This window comes from Lacerta agilis, chromosome 14 (assembly GCF_009819535.1).
Source record: "Lacerta agilis isolate rLacAgi1 chromosome 14, rLacAgi1.pri, whole genome shotgun sequence".
Classification (NCBI taxonomy): Eukaryota; Metazoa; Chordata; class Lepidosauria; order Squamata; family Lacertidae; genus Lacerta; species Lacerta agilis.
Genome location: NC_046325.1, coordinates 2,463,538 through 2,477,281, shown reverse-complemented (window position 1 = coordinate 2,477,281; position 13,744 = coordinate 2,463,538). Strand labels below are relative to the sequence as shown.

Below are 13,744 nucleotides of genomic sequence, written 5' to 3'. Positions count from 1 at the left end.
AGAAAGTCCCTAAACTTGCGTCATTGAACTGGCTTTGTTTTAAGGGTAGCATAAGATTGGGCAGCAACCTGGAGCTTCTCACATGCTAGAAAAGCTTAGGTCTGCCTCTGGCGTTTCTATTCTTATTACTATTATTAATTTTAGAGATTTGTATCCTAGACTGGTGACAAGAGTGGCCAGTGAGACCATGTAACACCGGTCCTGAAAGACCTACATTGGCTCCCAGGACATTTCCAAGCACAATTCCCAAGTGTTGGTGCTGACCTTGAAAGGCCTCAAAGGCCCAGTAGACCTGAAGGAGCGTCTCCATCCCCATCGCTCAGCCCAGACACAGAGGTGCAGGTCCGAGGGCCTTCTGGCGGTTCCCTCCCTGTGAGAAATGAGGTTACAGGGAACCAGGCAGAGGGCCTTCTCGGTAGTGGCACCCACCCTGTGGAACGCCCTCCCGCCAGATGTCAAGGAAATAAACAACTCTCTGACTTTTAGAAGACATCTGAAGGCAGCCCTGTCTTGGGAAATTTTTTACGTCTGATATTTTACAATTTCTAAATGTTATATAAACAGCCCAGAGTGGCTGGGGAAACCCAGCCAGATGGGCGGGGTATAAATAATAAAATTATTATAATTATGCTGCCCTTCATCCAAAGATCCCTGGGCGGTTCACAACAAACATACAAAATGAGAATACAAAATAAAACGGAAACACTTGCAAACATGGGAGGAGATCCTGCTGAATCAGGTGAATGCCTGGTCCCCCAGATGCTGTGGGGACCCCATCCTTTATTATTGGCGATGCTGACAGGGGCTGATGGATGCTGAAAAGTGCCTTGGCATACTGGATCAGTTTCAAGGTGGGCCAAGGAAGTTCAGGTGAGGGCTTTGGCTGCCTCGACAGCAGATTTTTGGTATTTACAAGGTGCCTGTTAATCACTTCCTGTAGAAAGGTAAATGGACCCCTGACCATTAGGTCCAGTCGTGTCCAACTCTGAGGTTGTGGCGTTCATCTCGCTTTACTGGCCGAGGGAGCCGGCGTCCAGCTTCCAGGTCATGTGGCCAGCATGACTAAGCCGCTTCTGGCGAACCAGAGCAGCGCACGGAAACGCCGTTTACCTTCCCGCCGGAGCAGTACCTATTTATCTACTTGCACTTCGTGCTTTTGAACTGCTAGGTTGGCAGGAATTCCCGTCGCTTCCTGTAATGGGCCCCCCTAAATCGTTTAATTTAAAAAACAGTAAAATATAAAAGGTGGTGATTTGTTCTTAAGAGAGAAATCGGCTGTTTCAGCCCACCTTGGATTGGGCTGTTCACGTCCCCACACCCACCCACCCACCAGTCGAATACCGAAGGCCTTAAAAATAAAAATGGGGGCGGAGGGGAAAGGAACAGGCCAGTGGAGAAGCAGAGAGAGGGAACACAGCCCAGCGGGTCAGCAGTGGTTGGTCCTGCCCAGTGGCTCAACGGGGGGGGGGGGGGGTGGGATCCGATCCCCCCTCCCAGACACAAGAGGGTTTGTGGGGTGGGGGGGTGTTTTCCAGGCGGAGGGGTCAGGAAATGAGGGTTTTTTTGGGGTGGAGGGCCCAAATCTTCTTGCCCAGGAACTTCCACAGCACCTAGAAGGGGGCTCCCATGTAATGGGACGGGGGGTGGCCTTTTGCAAAATATTTTGGGGAGGGTTCTTTTTTTGGGGGGGTCTCTCAAAAAATGCACCCAGTATTTAAATTTCAGCCCATCCCTTTTAAGTTTTTTTTTGGGGGGGGGTTTGTCAGCCTCCTCCTGCCCCCCCCCGCCACCAAGGCCTATATCACGTGGTGCTCTGCCCTCCCCGCTGGACAAAGGCAGTAGGCCCAAAATTCAGGCCCCAACGCCTAACCACGTGGGCCTTTTTTCCTCTCCCTGTCTCCCCCACCTAGAGCCCGCCTCCTCTTTCGGGCGCCCGTTGGCTCATCCGTCGACGGACGCGGCCTGAGGCCAACCACAGTCCGGCGCTCCCCGTTGACGACACGAGGCCCGCCCGCGAGAGTTCTTTCCACCTCTCCCTTTTTCACCCCCTCTCGGTTTGACGTCACCAGAGGACATTATAAAAAAAAAAAAATCCGCCCGTCACGGATCCCCTCGTCCAATGGGTACGTGGTGGCGGCGAGCCGCTGGCCAATGCCGTCTCCGAAAGTGGAGGAGGGGGAAAGCGGCGGGCCAATGGGAGCGAAGCCGGTCGGAGAGAGGCTCGCGGGGCCAATCGCGTGAGCCGGGCGGCTGGGCGGGCTCATGAGGAAGAGGGCCAATGGAGGAGGGGCCGCTGGGCGGGGCCCCGGCGGGCTGTTATAAGGTGGCGCGAGGCGGGCGGGGCTAGGACCTTTTCCCCAGGATGTCTGCGAGTCAAGAGAGCCGGTGAGTGAGCAATCGAGGGAGAGAGCGCGCGCGGCTGGGCCTCCCCCCCCCCCACCCGCCATATCGGCCCGCCTAGGCCTCTTCTCCTTCCTCGCCCTCGCGCCGCGATTCAAGGTTCTATCGGAGGACCGAACCAATACGGGGCGAAGGAGGGGGGTGGACAGGGAAAAGAAAGGCGCTTTCCCCCATAGTGAAAGAAGCGTGAATTGTTTCCTCCTCGCCTTCCTCCATTTTGTTCCCTCTCTTAAGTCCCCCTCCTCGGCTCATTCCACGTGGCCGGCCAGGTCGTGGCCATCGCGTTTTCCCCACCCCCGTTTTCGACAGTGGATCCGTCCTCTCCCCTTAAGGTCTCTGTTCTTTTGGGGTCGAGACCATTTTCATTGTGGGGGGGGGGAGAGGAAAAAAAAGCAGGAACGGGCCTCCCCAGCACCGGCGTGTGAATAATAACTTCCTTCGCGAGAACCGCCGCCATTTCGGCCGGGAGGTAGCTCGGGGCGTCGGTTTCTGTAATGGCGTTGTCTTCTCTTCCCCCTCCCTCTTTGGGGGGGTTTATCTACCCCACGTTTTTTCCCCTATATGCTCGCGGGCGGCTCCATTTTTCGTCGAGAAAAAGGGGGTTATCTCTTCTTTAAGGAATCTCCTGTGTTTTTTTTGGTGTGATGGGGACGTTCAAGAAACGAGGCGGCAATATTCTTTATGTGCCGAGTGTCCCCCGCCGTGAGGAGGGCGAAGGGGGAAAAAGGCGGCCTGTCCCTTTTTTTTCCTCTCCCCCCTCCCCTTTTTTCAGCCATTTTGAGCGGTTTACCTCTTACACAAGTTTTTCTCCCCCCTCCCATTTCTCCGATTTCCTCAGTGGTCTGCTCCTTTTTCCCCCCCTCCTCCCTTTCTCTACATTTGGACTCGCCCAATATTTCCCCGCTCCCCCCCCCCGGTGGTTGGGCAATTCCATTTCCGCACCGCGCAGACTTGGCACGGGCCAGCCCATTTTAGAGTAATGGGGGGGGAGAAGCACAGCGCTGCTTCTCTTCCCTCCCCCCCCCCTTGCCGCGGGCGCGTCCATTTCTCCCTTCGTTCCCCCCTTCTCTCGCCCTGCCTATTGTCCTGTCGCTTCGCATCCGGGAACTCTGCGCCCGTGACGTCACGGGCCTGTGGCCAGAGGCGCGGGGAGGGAGGAGCCTCTTGCCCTTAAAAGGAAAGCAGGAAGAAAGGGGGAGCCGGGAAGGAGCGGGAGGCACGTGGGGAGCGGCAAATGGGCCGCCATGGGACACGTTAAGCTAGGGCATCGCCTTCCTGGGGCTGGGAGGAATAGCTGGAGTTGACCAAGGGGCCTGTGGAACTCACAGCCACAAGATCAGGGGGAGGGGAGAACAAGAGCTCTGCTGGATCAGGCCAGTGGCAGTGTACCTCTAGCCAAACAAGTGGGAAGGTGGTGGTGATCAACTTCTGACCTTCCAAGGGTAAACCCCCTGCTTTTTTACAGCAGGTTGTGCTGCTGACAACCTCTAGTTGTCACATAAGGCCATTCCTTACATAAGCTATAAGTGCATTTTGGATCCATAATATATGCCAGGGGTGGGGAATGCACTGGTATTTTCCTGGTTGCTCATTCAAGTGCTTCTAAAATGTTGTTCTGTTGTTGTTTTTCTTCCTCTAGACCTAGAGACAATGGCCCCGAAGGGATGGACCCCGATGGTGTCATTGAGGTGAGCAACTGCCCATTTCTGGAGTCGGTTGGATAACTAAATAACGGGAAAGCATACCACGATCTCTGCATCCTGACCAACACAATGGCATCCAGATTGCCCAGAATACCCTTTTGGGGGCTTGGGGGTTTCTTTTGAGAGGTTTGGGGCTTGGCTGAGGGAGCTCATCTTTCCCTCCTTCTCCCTACAGAGCAATTGGAACGAGATCGTTGACAGTTTCGATGACATGAACTTGTCGGAGTCCCTCCTGCGAGGAATCTACGCCTATGGTTTTGAGAAGCCCTCCGCCATCCAGCAGCGAGCCATTCTCCCTTGTATCAAGGGTGAGGCTAACTGCTCGAGCACACTTCTTCAAAAGGGGGTGGGGGGTCTTGTGTAAAAGGAGGGGGGAGTATAGGGAAAGGCAGGCAGCGAAAGAGAAGGCACTGATTTTTAAGTCGACTGCTTGAGAGTGCTGCCCTGGCGAGCAAGCATTTCCGCCCCATATAGCAGAATATATACAGCAAATGATAGCAAACAGACTTCCGCTTAGATTGCTGCTTCCCTTTAAGTTTAGCATTGCCAGAAAAGGGACTTTGCTGCGTCAGATCAGCATCCTGTTCTCAGGGACGGCAGCCAGGTTCCCCAAACAGTAAAATCCTACAGGTTAGACCTGGGCATAACACAACTGGCATTCATAGGTTCCCTTTATGCTTCAGGGAGCAACTTCCATAGTTGTGTGAAGAAGTCCTTCCTTTTATCTCCCCCGTTTTGGCCTGCAACCTGATGCCCTCCAGATATTTTGGGCTTTCATTTCCATTGGTCCTCTATCAACGTAGCTGTTCTGGCTAGGAACGATGGGGATTTGTAGTCTTAAAAACCTGACATGCAGCAGGGTGAGAAGGGGGTGCTGGTTTTTCTGATCAACAATACCAGGCAGAAAGAAAGGAGTTTTGGGAGATCTTTGCAAGTTACTCCCACCCAACACTGCAAATGCCTTTCTCTGAAAGCAGCCATCTTGCTGCTTGTCTCCCGTCATCCCCCTTGCTACTGGGCAAAGAGGCACCTCTGAAAGTGGTGACTGTCTTATATCTAGCAGGGGGACATAAACTTTACCCTATTCATCCCAGCACAGCGTTCTTCCCCGTGGCTGTCTGCTGGTTCATGCTGGGGAAACACTTAACATGTCACAACTCCCTTTGAGGTTGGCGAGATGGGCTAGTTGTCCGTGTGTGTGACACCGTCCTGCTTTCCTTCCACTCAGGTTACGATGTGATTGCTCAGGCCCAGTCTGGAACTGGGAAGACGGCCACTTTTGCAATCTCCATCTTACAGCAAATTGAGCTAGACCTGAAAGCTACCCAAGCACTGGTCCTGGCCCCAACAAGAGAGTTGGCTCAGCAGGTAAGCCTTGTTTTCTCTTTCCAGCACATAGTAATAGTGTAATTTATTATTTATACCCTGCCCATCTGGCTGGGTTTTCCCAGCCACTCTGGGCAGCTCCCAACAGAATATATTAAAAACACTATAAAACATCAAACATTGAAAACTTCCCTAAACAGGGCTGCCTTCAAATGTGCACAGCTTTGTCTTGTATAAAAACACGTGTCCTCTTTTTGCAGGTGGAACTGAGGGCCCAAAAAACAAACTCCAGAGGTCTCCATTCATTCCTCTGGTTTAATGGGCAAAGAGGCGCCTTTATAAACTGTCTGACAGACAGAACGTGCACAGGTGAAGCTTTATCCATAATTGCATTTCTGTACTAGGAAAGGCTTAACCTGTTGGAGTTTCTGCCTGCCGCACAGCTGTGAAAGGCGCAAGAACCCTGCTTCTCTTCCCCCTTCCACCAAAATCTGAGCAGACATGTATTAACATTGCACTGTAAATCAACGATGCAGTGAATGAATTTGCTTTCCTGAAGGGATAGAGACTTCGTTTAAAAAGTTTCTATTCAATTTATAAACCTATGCCCTTGCTGGATCATGCCCTTGCTGTCACCCAACTGGACGCAGAGTCTAGCCATCGTGGCTAGTAGCCATTGATCACCCCGCTCCCCATGAGTTTCTCCAACCTCTTAAAGCCATCTGAGTTGGTGACCGTCACTCCCTCCTGAGGTAGTTCCACAGATTAACGGCCACTGCATGAGGGAGTACATCGTCTGTCCCCTCAAGTGACCCTGCTGTTCACAAAGTGACGCCAAAGAGGCTTCTGTCCGTCTTTCCTCCCCCTGCTAGTTTGATGAAAGAGGCACCCTGCAAAAAGTGGGGGCCTCTCTTTCTCCAGCCGGGGGACAGCAACCATCCCTGTTCATCCCAGCACAGTGTCTCTCCCGTGGCTGTTTGCTGGTTCATGCTGGGGAAACAGAAAGCGTTGCCACCGGGAGCCCGTTGCCTTTGACCAGCGCCAGGTAAGAGAATCCAGACCCTGCTAACAGCTCTGCTCCTCTCGTCCTCCCATAGATCCAGAAGGTCGTGATGGCCCTGGGAGATTACATGGGTGCCTCCTGCCATGCCTGTATAGGCGGGACTAACGTCCGTGCCGAGGTGCAGAAACTGCAGATGGAGGCCCCCCATATCATTGTCGGGACCCCCGGACGCGTCTTCGACATGTTGAACAGGCGATACCTGTGTAAGTATCTGCATTCTTCAGTTTCCCTCCAGGTAGCAGCACAGAGCAAATCGGCAACTCCTACGATCTTTATTCGTAAATAACCTCAAAGGGAGAAAACTCAAAGAAACACTAACGTCACGACAGGTTGAAAGCAGCCTTCGGTTCAATGCTGGCTTGTTGCAGGACATTGCCCAAAACGCCCCTTTCCCCCCAAATCTGGTCTGCCTGTATTTTTCCGTAACAAGTTTGCTTAATTGTAGTTGTTATAGATTAAGCTTTCTCAATCCATTTGGCTCTAGTAGGCTGCCATTACCTTAGCAGCAGTTTTAAGGTAAGAGACTGTCCCTCGGCCAAAATTTGAATCCATAGATTAGGGTCCTGCCTTCTGTAGCAGCAGAGAACAAGCTGGCTCCATCTTCCCATGGATATTTGAAGCGGGGTATTGGGTGGGATAGAAATAATAAATTATTATTATGGGTGCCCTCTGTCTTTTCTCCAGACTAGACACACCCAACTTCCTCAACAGGACTTTGTTTCCAGCCTTATCTCTGGCTCGTGTGACTTTGCTCTTGGCGGCAGAGTTGCCATTTTCAAAAGCAGATCCATATCGCCCCGTCCTGCTGTTCTGTGATGATCTCCCATGCGTGTCATCTGACTCCCATCAACCCCCCATTTTTTCCCCTCCCAGTTGGCGTTCTGCTGTGCTGGGAGAGGAAGGTGCGGGTTTCGGAAGTGATCATAGCTCTTAAAAGACTCCTGAGAACAGCAGCTTCCCTCAGCCGCCATCCCATTAAGGAGACACACTGTGTCTCAAAGTCCTCACCCAACCCTCTTTTGTCTCTGCAGCACCCAAGTTTATCAAGATGTTTGTGCTGGATGAGGCCGACGAGATGTTGAGCCGAGGTTTCAAGGACCAGATCTATGATATCTTCCAGAAACTGAGTGGGAACACACAGGTACAGTAATTTCTCACCTCATTTGTGCAGACTCCCCAGGGGGCAGAGAGTTCCACAGGGCTTGACCAATGGCGCCAAAAGCTTGTCGTTGTCAAATGAGCCTCGTTAGGCTCTTTAGATCCCTGCGATGGAAGGTTAAGGCCAGTGGTTTTGGGACTACAATTCCCATCATCCCTGACCACTGGTTCTGTTAGCTAGGGTTTTTTTTTAAAAAAAAAAACTTTTTGAACATGGAATATTTTTTGAATTTTATAACAAATGATATAAATCTCACTCGTGTTATTTAAAATTATCCCTCCCCTCCTCTGGACTTCCCTCAATTCCCCCTCTGCTGAGTTACTTTGTTTTCTTAATTGTATCCTGCTTCTCCAACACAAAAATAAAATCCCTTATCCCATGATGATGGGAGTTGTAGTCCAAAAACAGCTGGAGGGCCAAGTTTGGCCACCACTGTTAACCAAACCTAGAGGTGCCCTGGACCTAAATTGCTTGCAGCTTTGTTCAAGGACCTCGAACCCAGCTCACATACTGTGCCAGGTGATTCTCTCTCCCCCACCCCCCAAGCCGGCTGCCACATTCTGCAGCAGCAGGGGCTCCTGAGCCAGATCCAGGGCCAGCCCCACATGGATCACAGGCAGGAAATTGTAGAGAAACAAGAGCTCAGGGTAAAATTGTGTAGAACTGGTGATTCAAATGATTCAAGTTTTTCAAGTCTCTTATGGATAGATTTATTTCTTGAAGTTTATATGCCAGATGGAGTCAATATGCCAGGACAAGGCCCTGTTTCGGAGATTCTAAAACTCTAAGCAACTAGTACACATTGACCTTAAAGACGTTAAGACTCTACTGGCTAATGAAGAATCTCCAAAACAGGGCCTTGTCCTGGCATATTGACTCCATCTGGCATATAAACTTCAAGAAATAAATCTATCCATAAGAGACTTGAAAAACTTGAATCATTTAAATCACCAGTTCTACACAATTGTACCCTTGTGGCCTGAGTTCTTGTTTCTCTACAATTTTCTGCATGGCTTCTATCTAGAGCCCCCAACTTCTTCAGCCATTAACCACACGGAGCACATGGCAGTAATCTAGCCTTGAGGGTACCAATGTATTGACTCACAGCCCCCCCTCTTCCCCTTTCCAGGTGGTGCTGCTCTCTGCCACCATGCCCATGGATGTCCTGGAGGTGACCAAGAAATTCATGCGGGACCCGATCCGTATCCTGGTCAAGAAGGAGGAGCTCACCCTGGAGGGTATTAGGCAGTTCTACATAAACGTGGAGAGGGAGGTACGTGGCCACGGTTACCTGGGGCTTATGGGGAAGGAGGTGTTAGCAGGGGCGAGAGAACCAGTGAAGTTGGCTGGAAGGCCTGTGTTGCAAAGGGGCCTAGGGAATCTCCATGGAAAAAACTTCAAATAGCTTGGGGTTCTCGGGGGGGGGGGGCCTTGAAAAGGGTTTAAATTTGGAGTGGGTGTCCTACTTTGGTTATAACTCTCCTCCCTATCGTGCCAAAGGAGTGGAAGCTGGATACCCTGTGCGATCTCTACGAAACCCTCACCATCACCCAAGCTGTCATCTTCATCAACACCCGGAGGAAGGTGGACTGGCTCACCGAAAAGATGCATGCCCGGGACTTCACAGTTTCCGCCATGGTGGGTGAACGAGCCTTTTCTTGCGGGGGGGGGGGGTTGTCTGATGGGGATGTCTCTCAGTCTATGTAAATTTGCTCCTGTGGAAAGGGCCCAGAATCCTTTAAGCACCAGCTGTGTTAATAGGGTTGCAGGCAAGAAACAGTGGCGGATAAGTGGCAATAAAATATTTTTTAAAAGTCAACTAGATAGTTGTTTTTTCAAGCCCACCCCCCCTTCCCTATGCTTTATAAAAAGCATCGTTCAAAATGGGGATTTTCACAACCTGCTATGTGCACTACAATTGAAAGCAGTAGCAATTGCAGTTACTCTAAATCCAATTAATTAAAACTTTAGTTTAATGCAACTAAACTGTTGAGCCAGCGATTGCCGGCTTTTCAAAGTCATTTATAGGATATCCTTTCCTCTTAGCGCTGTCCTCAGTAATACCCCTGCCCATTTTGGGAACTGCTGAACTAGATCATTACAGCATCACCTGTATGCCTTCCGTCCCCCCCCCCCACCAAGGATTAGGTGTCTAGCTGAGTTGGGAGAGGCTTTGATGCTGTCCCAAGAATGAAGAAAGGCGTGCTGTGAAGTTACTAAAGAGCAGCTTTCAAATTTGTCAATAAATTTAGTTTTCTCGACAAAAAAATGGGGAGAAATGGTAAAGGTTTCAAACTTCAAATAGAGAAAAGGCAGCAATTTAAGCTATCTGAAACAAAACATGCAATTCAGATAAACAATAGTGTTGAGAAAGGGTTGTTGGGTTCTATAATTTTCCATTAAACGTACAAAGGGAGATTAAGCTGCTGGGGGTGAAAACACAAGTCTCTGGAACCTTTCCGCCTTCTTGCAGCATGGAGACATGGACCAGAAGGAGCGCGATGTCATCATGAGGGAATTCCGCTCCGGCTCCAGCCGTGTCCTGATCACCACAGACTTGCTGGTGAGTGTGTGGGGCGTGGAAGAGGGACATGCCCTGGATGTCGGGTGATTCGAGACAGGTTGAGCTGTGGAACTCGCTGCCACAGTGGGCAAGAATGGCCACTGACAAATTCGTGGAGGGGAGAGGAGAAGGGCTTTCGGTGGCTGCTGCTCCTCCTCCTCCTCCTGCCATGTTTGTGCGGTTGGCTACCCACCCAAGGAGATTCCCTCTCTGCCTGGCTGGCGCAGTGCTGCTGGCGGATTGTAGCTCCTTGGCACACGAATCGCGGGCGCTGCTCTTCCCCACGGCTGGCACCCGCCACTAAGGTGCCTTGCCCCACGTAGCAGCCGCCCACAGTTATAAAACCTTGTGAGCATAACAGATGGATAACAGTTGGTGAAACCGCTAAGTTTCCTCCTCTGCTCCTTCCCAGGCCCGTGGCATTGATGTCCAGCAGGTGTCCCTGGTCATCAACTACGACCTGCCAACCAACCGTGAGAACTACATACACAGGTGAGGTCCTTTTCCCCCCTCCCCCTCACTTTCTGTCCCCTCTCGGGCTTCTTACATTGCAGGGGGTTGGCAGTGGGGAACAGCAGGGAGGGTTGGCAGCTATGGATTGGACTGGGTTTCCCTTCTGTGCTAAGATGGCAGGCTCTCCTTCCTTTGTGGTTTTTAAGCAGAGGCTGGGTGCCCACCTGCAGTTCTGTCATTCCGGACCAGTTGGCTTCCTGCTTCCCCCCAGTAAACGCTTCTCTGTCTCTCGCAGTTCAAAAACACACTGGTGCAAGTAGATAAATAGGTATCGCTGTGGCGGGAAGGGAAACGGCGTTTCCGTGCACTCTGGTTTCCGTCACGCCGGAAGTGGTTTAATCCTGCTGTCCACATGACCTGGAAAGCTGTCTGTGGATAAACGCCGGCTCCCTCGGCCTGAAAGCGAGATGAGCGCCGCAACCCCAGAGTTGCCTTTGACTGGACTTAACTGTCCAGGGGTCCCTACCTTCTGCTCCCCCCAGTAAACACTTCTCTCTCCCTCTCTCTCTCTCTCTCCCCTCCAGGATCGGCCGAGGGGGCCGTTTTGGAAGGAAAGGAGTTGCGATCAACATGGTGACAGAAGAAGACAAGCGCACGCTTCGTGACATTGAGACATTCTACAACACCTCCATCGAGGAAATGCCTCTCAACGTGGCCGACCTCATCTGAGCTGCCTCTGTAGGGGCTCACTGTGCCTGCGAGAACCCCCCCCCTTCCCGCCCTGCCCCAAATTAGGCACAATCCTCTTTCCCTCCCCTCCACCCTTACAAAAATACCTGTCCTTTTCTATTTTTTTTTTTTTTTTTTTGAGTTTTCTTGCCTTTTGAATAAATGTCACTCTCTGGGGGCAGAATGACCTCTTTTAGTGTTTACTGGCGCCTTTTCTGTCTCGGTCTCTCCCCCCTCCCCTCTACTTGTCAACTTAGTTTGGTAGCTTGGCTGTCCAGCCGCTGCCACCCCCTTGGAATTTGGGGAGCAGATCGTAGAAGCCAGGATTCCCGGCATCTATAATCTCCTCCCTGCTATGCCCCCACCCCACAAGAAAGAAAGACGTAGTTCATAGTCACTTCAAAATTCAACCTTTCTACAAAATCGTGGTGCTATAGCAGGAAAGGAAAGACGACCACCCTTGGAGAATCAAAGGGGTTGTGGGTGTTTCTGTTTTCTCCCTGACTTAAAATCATTGATTCAGAGAAAGAGAGGGGGGAAATCACTGATTCAAAGCAAATTGCCAAGATGTTTTGTCCCCCCACCCCCTCTATGTATCTCAGAAATGAGACCTTTTCCCCCCAACACACTTTGTTAAGATAAAATCTAAAAAAAAAATGAAAACTTTTCATACGGCAAAAAAATCTGTACGTGCAACCTTAAAAACCTTTTTTTTTTGTATAGCTATTATTTATTCAAAAGGAAAGTTACAGTGACCAAAATAAACGTGATCTTGAGAAAACTCGATGCGCCTGGAGTGATTTTTGTGAATTTTAAAGAAATGTGCCTTGACCATTTTCCTCCAATAGTATTAGTGCTATCGAGGGGGGGGTGCTTTTATATAATGAAGTTTTTTATATAACGAAGGTCTTCAGGCTAAGAGATGACTGGCCCAAGTCAGCATCGTGGCCGGGATTCGAACCCTGCTCTTCCAGCACCCTAAGCATTTGGCCACAGTGGAGAGGTCTTAGAAACTTGCTTTTTTAGGAGGAAGTGGCGGCAAGCTTCCTTGCTGTGATAACTTTTTTTAGCAGAGGGCTTTCGGATCCTGTTTTAAAGAAAAGTGTGGTGCAAACAGAAGGCATTTATTGCAGCTGCAGAGAGATTTCGAAGTTGGAAAATGACAAACGTGGTGCTTTGTCTGGGATGTATCCATGACCCTCTTAACAGACATTTCCTCAGCCTGTTCTCACTGGGCAAGCAGAGTGGTGTGGTCAGCTGGGTGGCTTTTGCTAATGCACCTGGGAGCAGCTTGGCAGCCTCTGAATGGGGCCAAGGGCCGCCCCACAAAAAGTGTGCTGCGGTAGTCTAGGCTTGGCTGCCTGGCCTTAAGCCATTGTCTGAGACAGCAGTAAATCACAGGTTATCGGAACAAAATCGAAAATTCTTTCTAGTAGCACCTTAGAGACCAACTGAGTTTGTTCCTGGTATGAGCTTTCGTGTGCATGCACACTTCTTCAGATAGGTTATCGGGTGTGGGGAGAGGACTTTGGGGACAAAAGCAGGCTTGCCCCATATGGGTACCCTTCTGAGGCATTATGTGAATTGTAGTCCAGACGATCTGGAGGCCAGCAGGTTAGCATATACCAGCTCTTCTGGAAGCCCCAGAGTTATACTTCCTGCCTCCTACGTTGCAAAATCAACATTGCGATTTCATGTGAGGTCTACAGGTACAGGGTAGCATACAGATTTGATTGATTTAATATAATCCCCTGGTGGAGTGTGCTGAAATGGCAGACTGGAAACCTTTTAGGTTATACCTACAGAAACAATGGGAAGATTCAATAAACTGACTTGCAGGGTTTGACTAAACACAATTAGCAAAATAAAGAGTGAAAATAGAAAAATGAGGATAAAATGTTAAGACCGAATTTAAGATGATAAGCAGGAGAAATGAATGTGTAAAGAGCCAGAAAGGGAAGTCGTGGGGAGGGAGAAATGGAGAATTCATTTTGTGTTTATATTGTTGGTTGTGATTCTGTTTTTAAAAAATGATGTAAAATTTAATAAAAAATCATTTACCAAAAAAAAATTCGCCAGCGGGGTGAGCTGTGTTGCTCGGAAAGTGTGGGCTTACGTAAACCTGTAAGCCAACAGGTGGCAGGTTTGATTGCCATTCTGGGCGGCTGCATATTCCTGCATTGCAATTTATTGTGTATTTAATATTTTGTGGGGAGTGGCCAGGGAAACCCAGATGGATGGGTGGCATATAGATGATGATGATGATAATAATAATTTATTATTTGTTCCCCAGCCACTCTGGGCGGCTTCCATCAAATATTAAAATACAGTGGTGCCCCGCAAGACGA

General features: G+C 50.1%; 1 protein-coding gene and 2 non-coding genes across 3 annotated transcripts; all 3 read left to right on the top strand.

The window, feature by feature from the left end:
- Positions 1 to 2,303: 2,303 nt before the first annotated feature.
- Positions 2,304 to 12,180, top strand: EIF4A1 (eukaryotic translation initiation factor 4A1). Its single transcript, XM_033169488.1, has 11 exons — positions 2,304 to 2,385; positions 4,040 to 4,088; positions 4,279 to 4,411; positions 5,332 to 5,471; positions 6,527 to 6,695; positions 7,524 to 7,633; positions 8,781 to 8,924; positions 9,152 to 9,289; positions 10,125 to 10,214; positions 10,627 to 10,706; positions 11,252 to 12,180. Exons 1-11 carry the CDS (start codon positions 2,363 to 2,365, stop codon positions 11,394 to 11,396), a joined length of 1,221 nt encoding a protein of 406 aa, XP_033025379.1. The 5' UTR covers positions 2,304 to 2,362; the 3' UTR covers positions 11,397 to 12,180.
- Positions 5,106 to 5,248, top strand: LOC117059506. The gene has a single exon (XR_004427925.1). It is a non-coding gene; the product is annotated as a small nucleolar RNA SNORA48 (small nucleolar RNA).
- On the top strand, positions 7,300 to 7,441 carry LOC117059514. Its single transcript, XR_004427932.1, has one exon. It is a non-coding gene; the product is annotated as a small nucleolar RNA SNORD10 (small nucleolar RNA).
- Positions 12,181 to 13,744: the final 1,564 nt, after the last annotated feature.

What these genes read in the sequence shown, in the direction of transcription:
- EIF4A1 (XM_033169488.1), top strand. Translation starts at nt 2,363, where the DNA reads ATGTCTGCGAGTCAAGAGAGCCG. An exon ending in TCTGCGAGTCAAGAGAGCCG is followed by an intron (nt 2,386 to 4,039) that starts GTGAGTGAGCAA and finishes TTCTTCCTCTAG; the next exon opens with ACCTAGAGACAATGGCCCCG. An exon ending in ACTTCACAGTTTCCGCCATG is followed by an intron (nt 9,290 to 10,124) that starts GTGGGTGAACGA and finishes GCCTTCTTGCAG; the next exon opens with CATGGAGACATGGACCAGAA.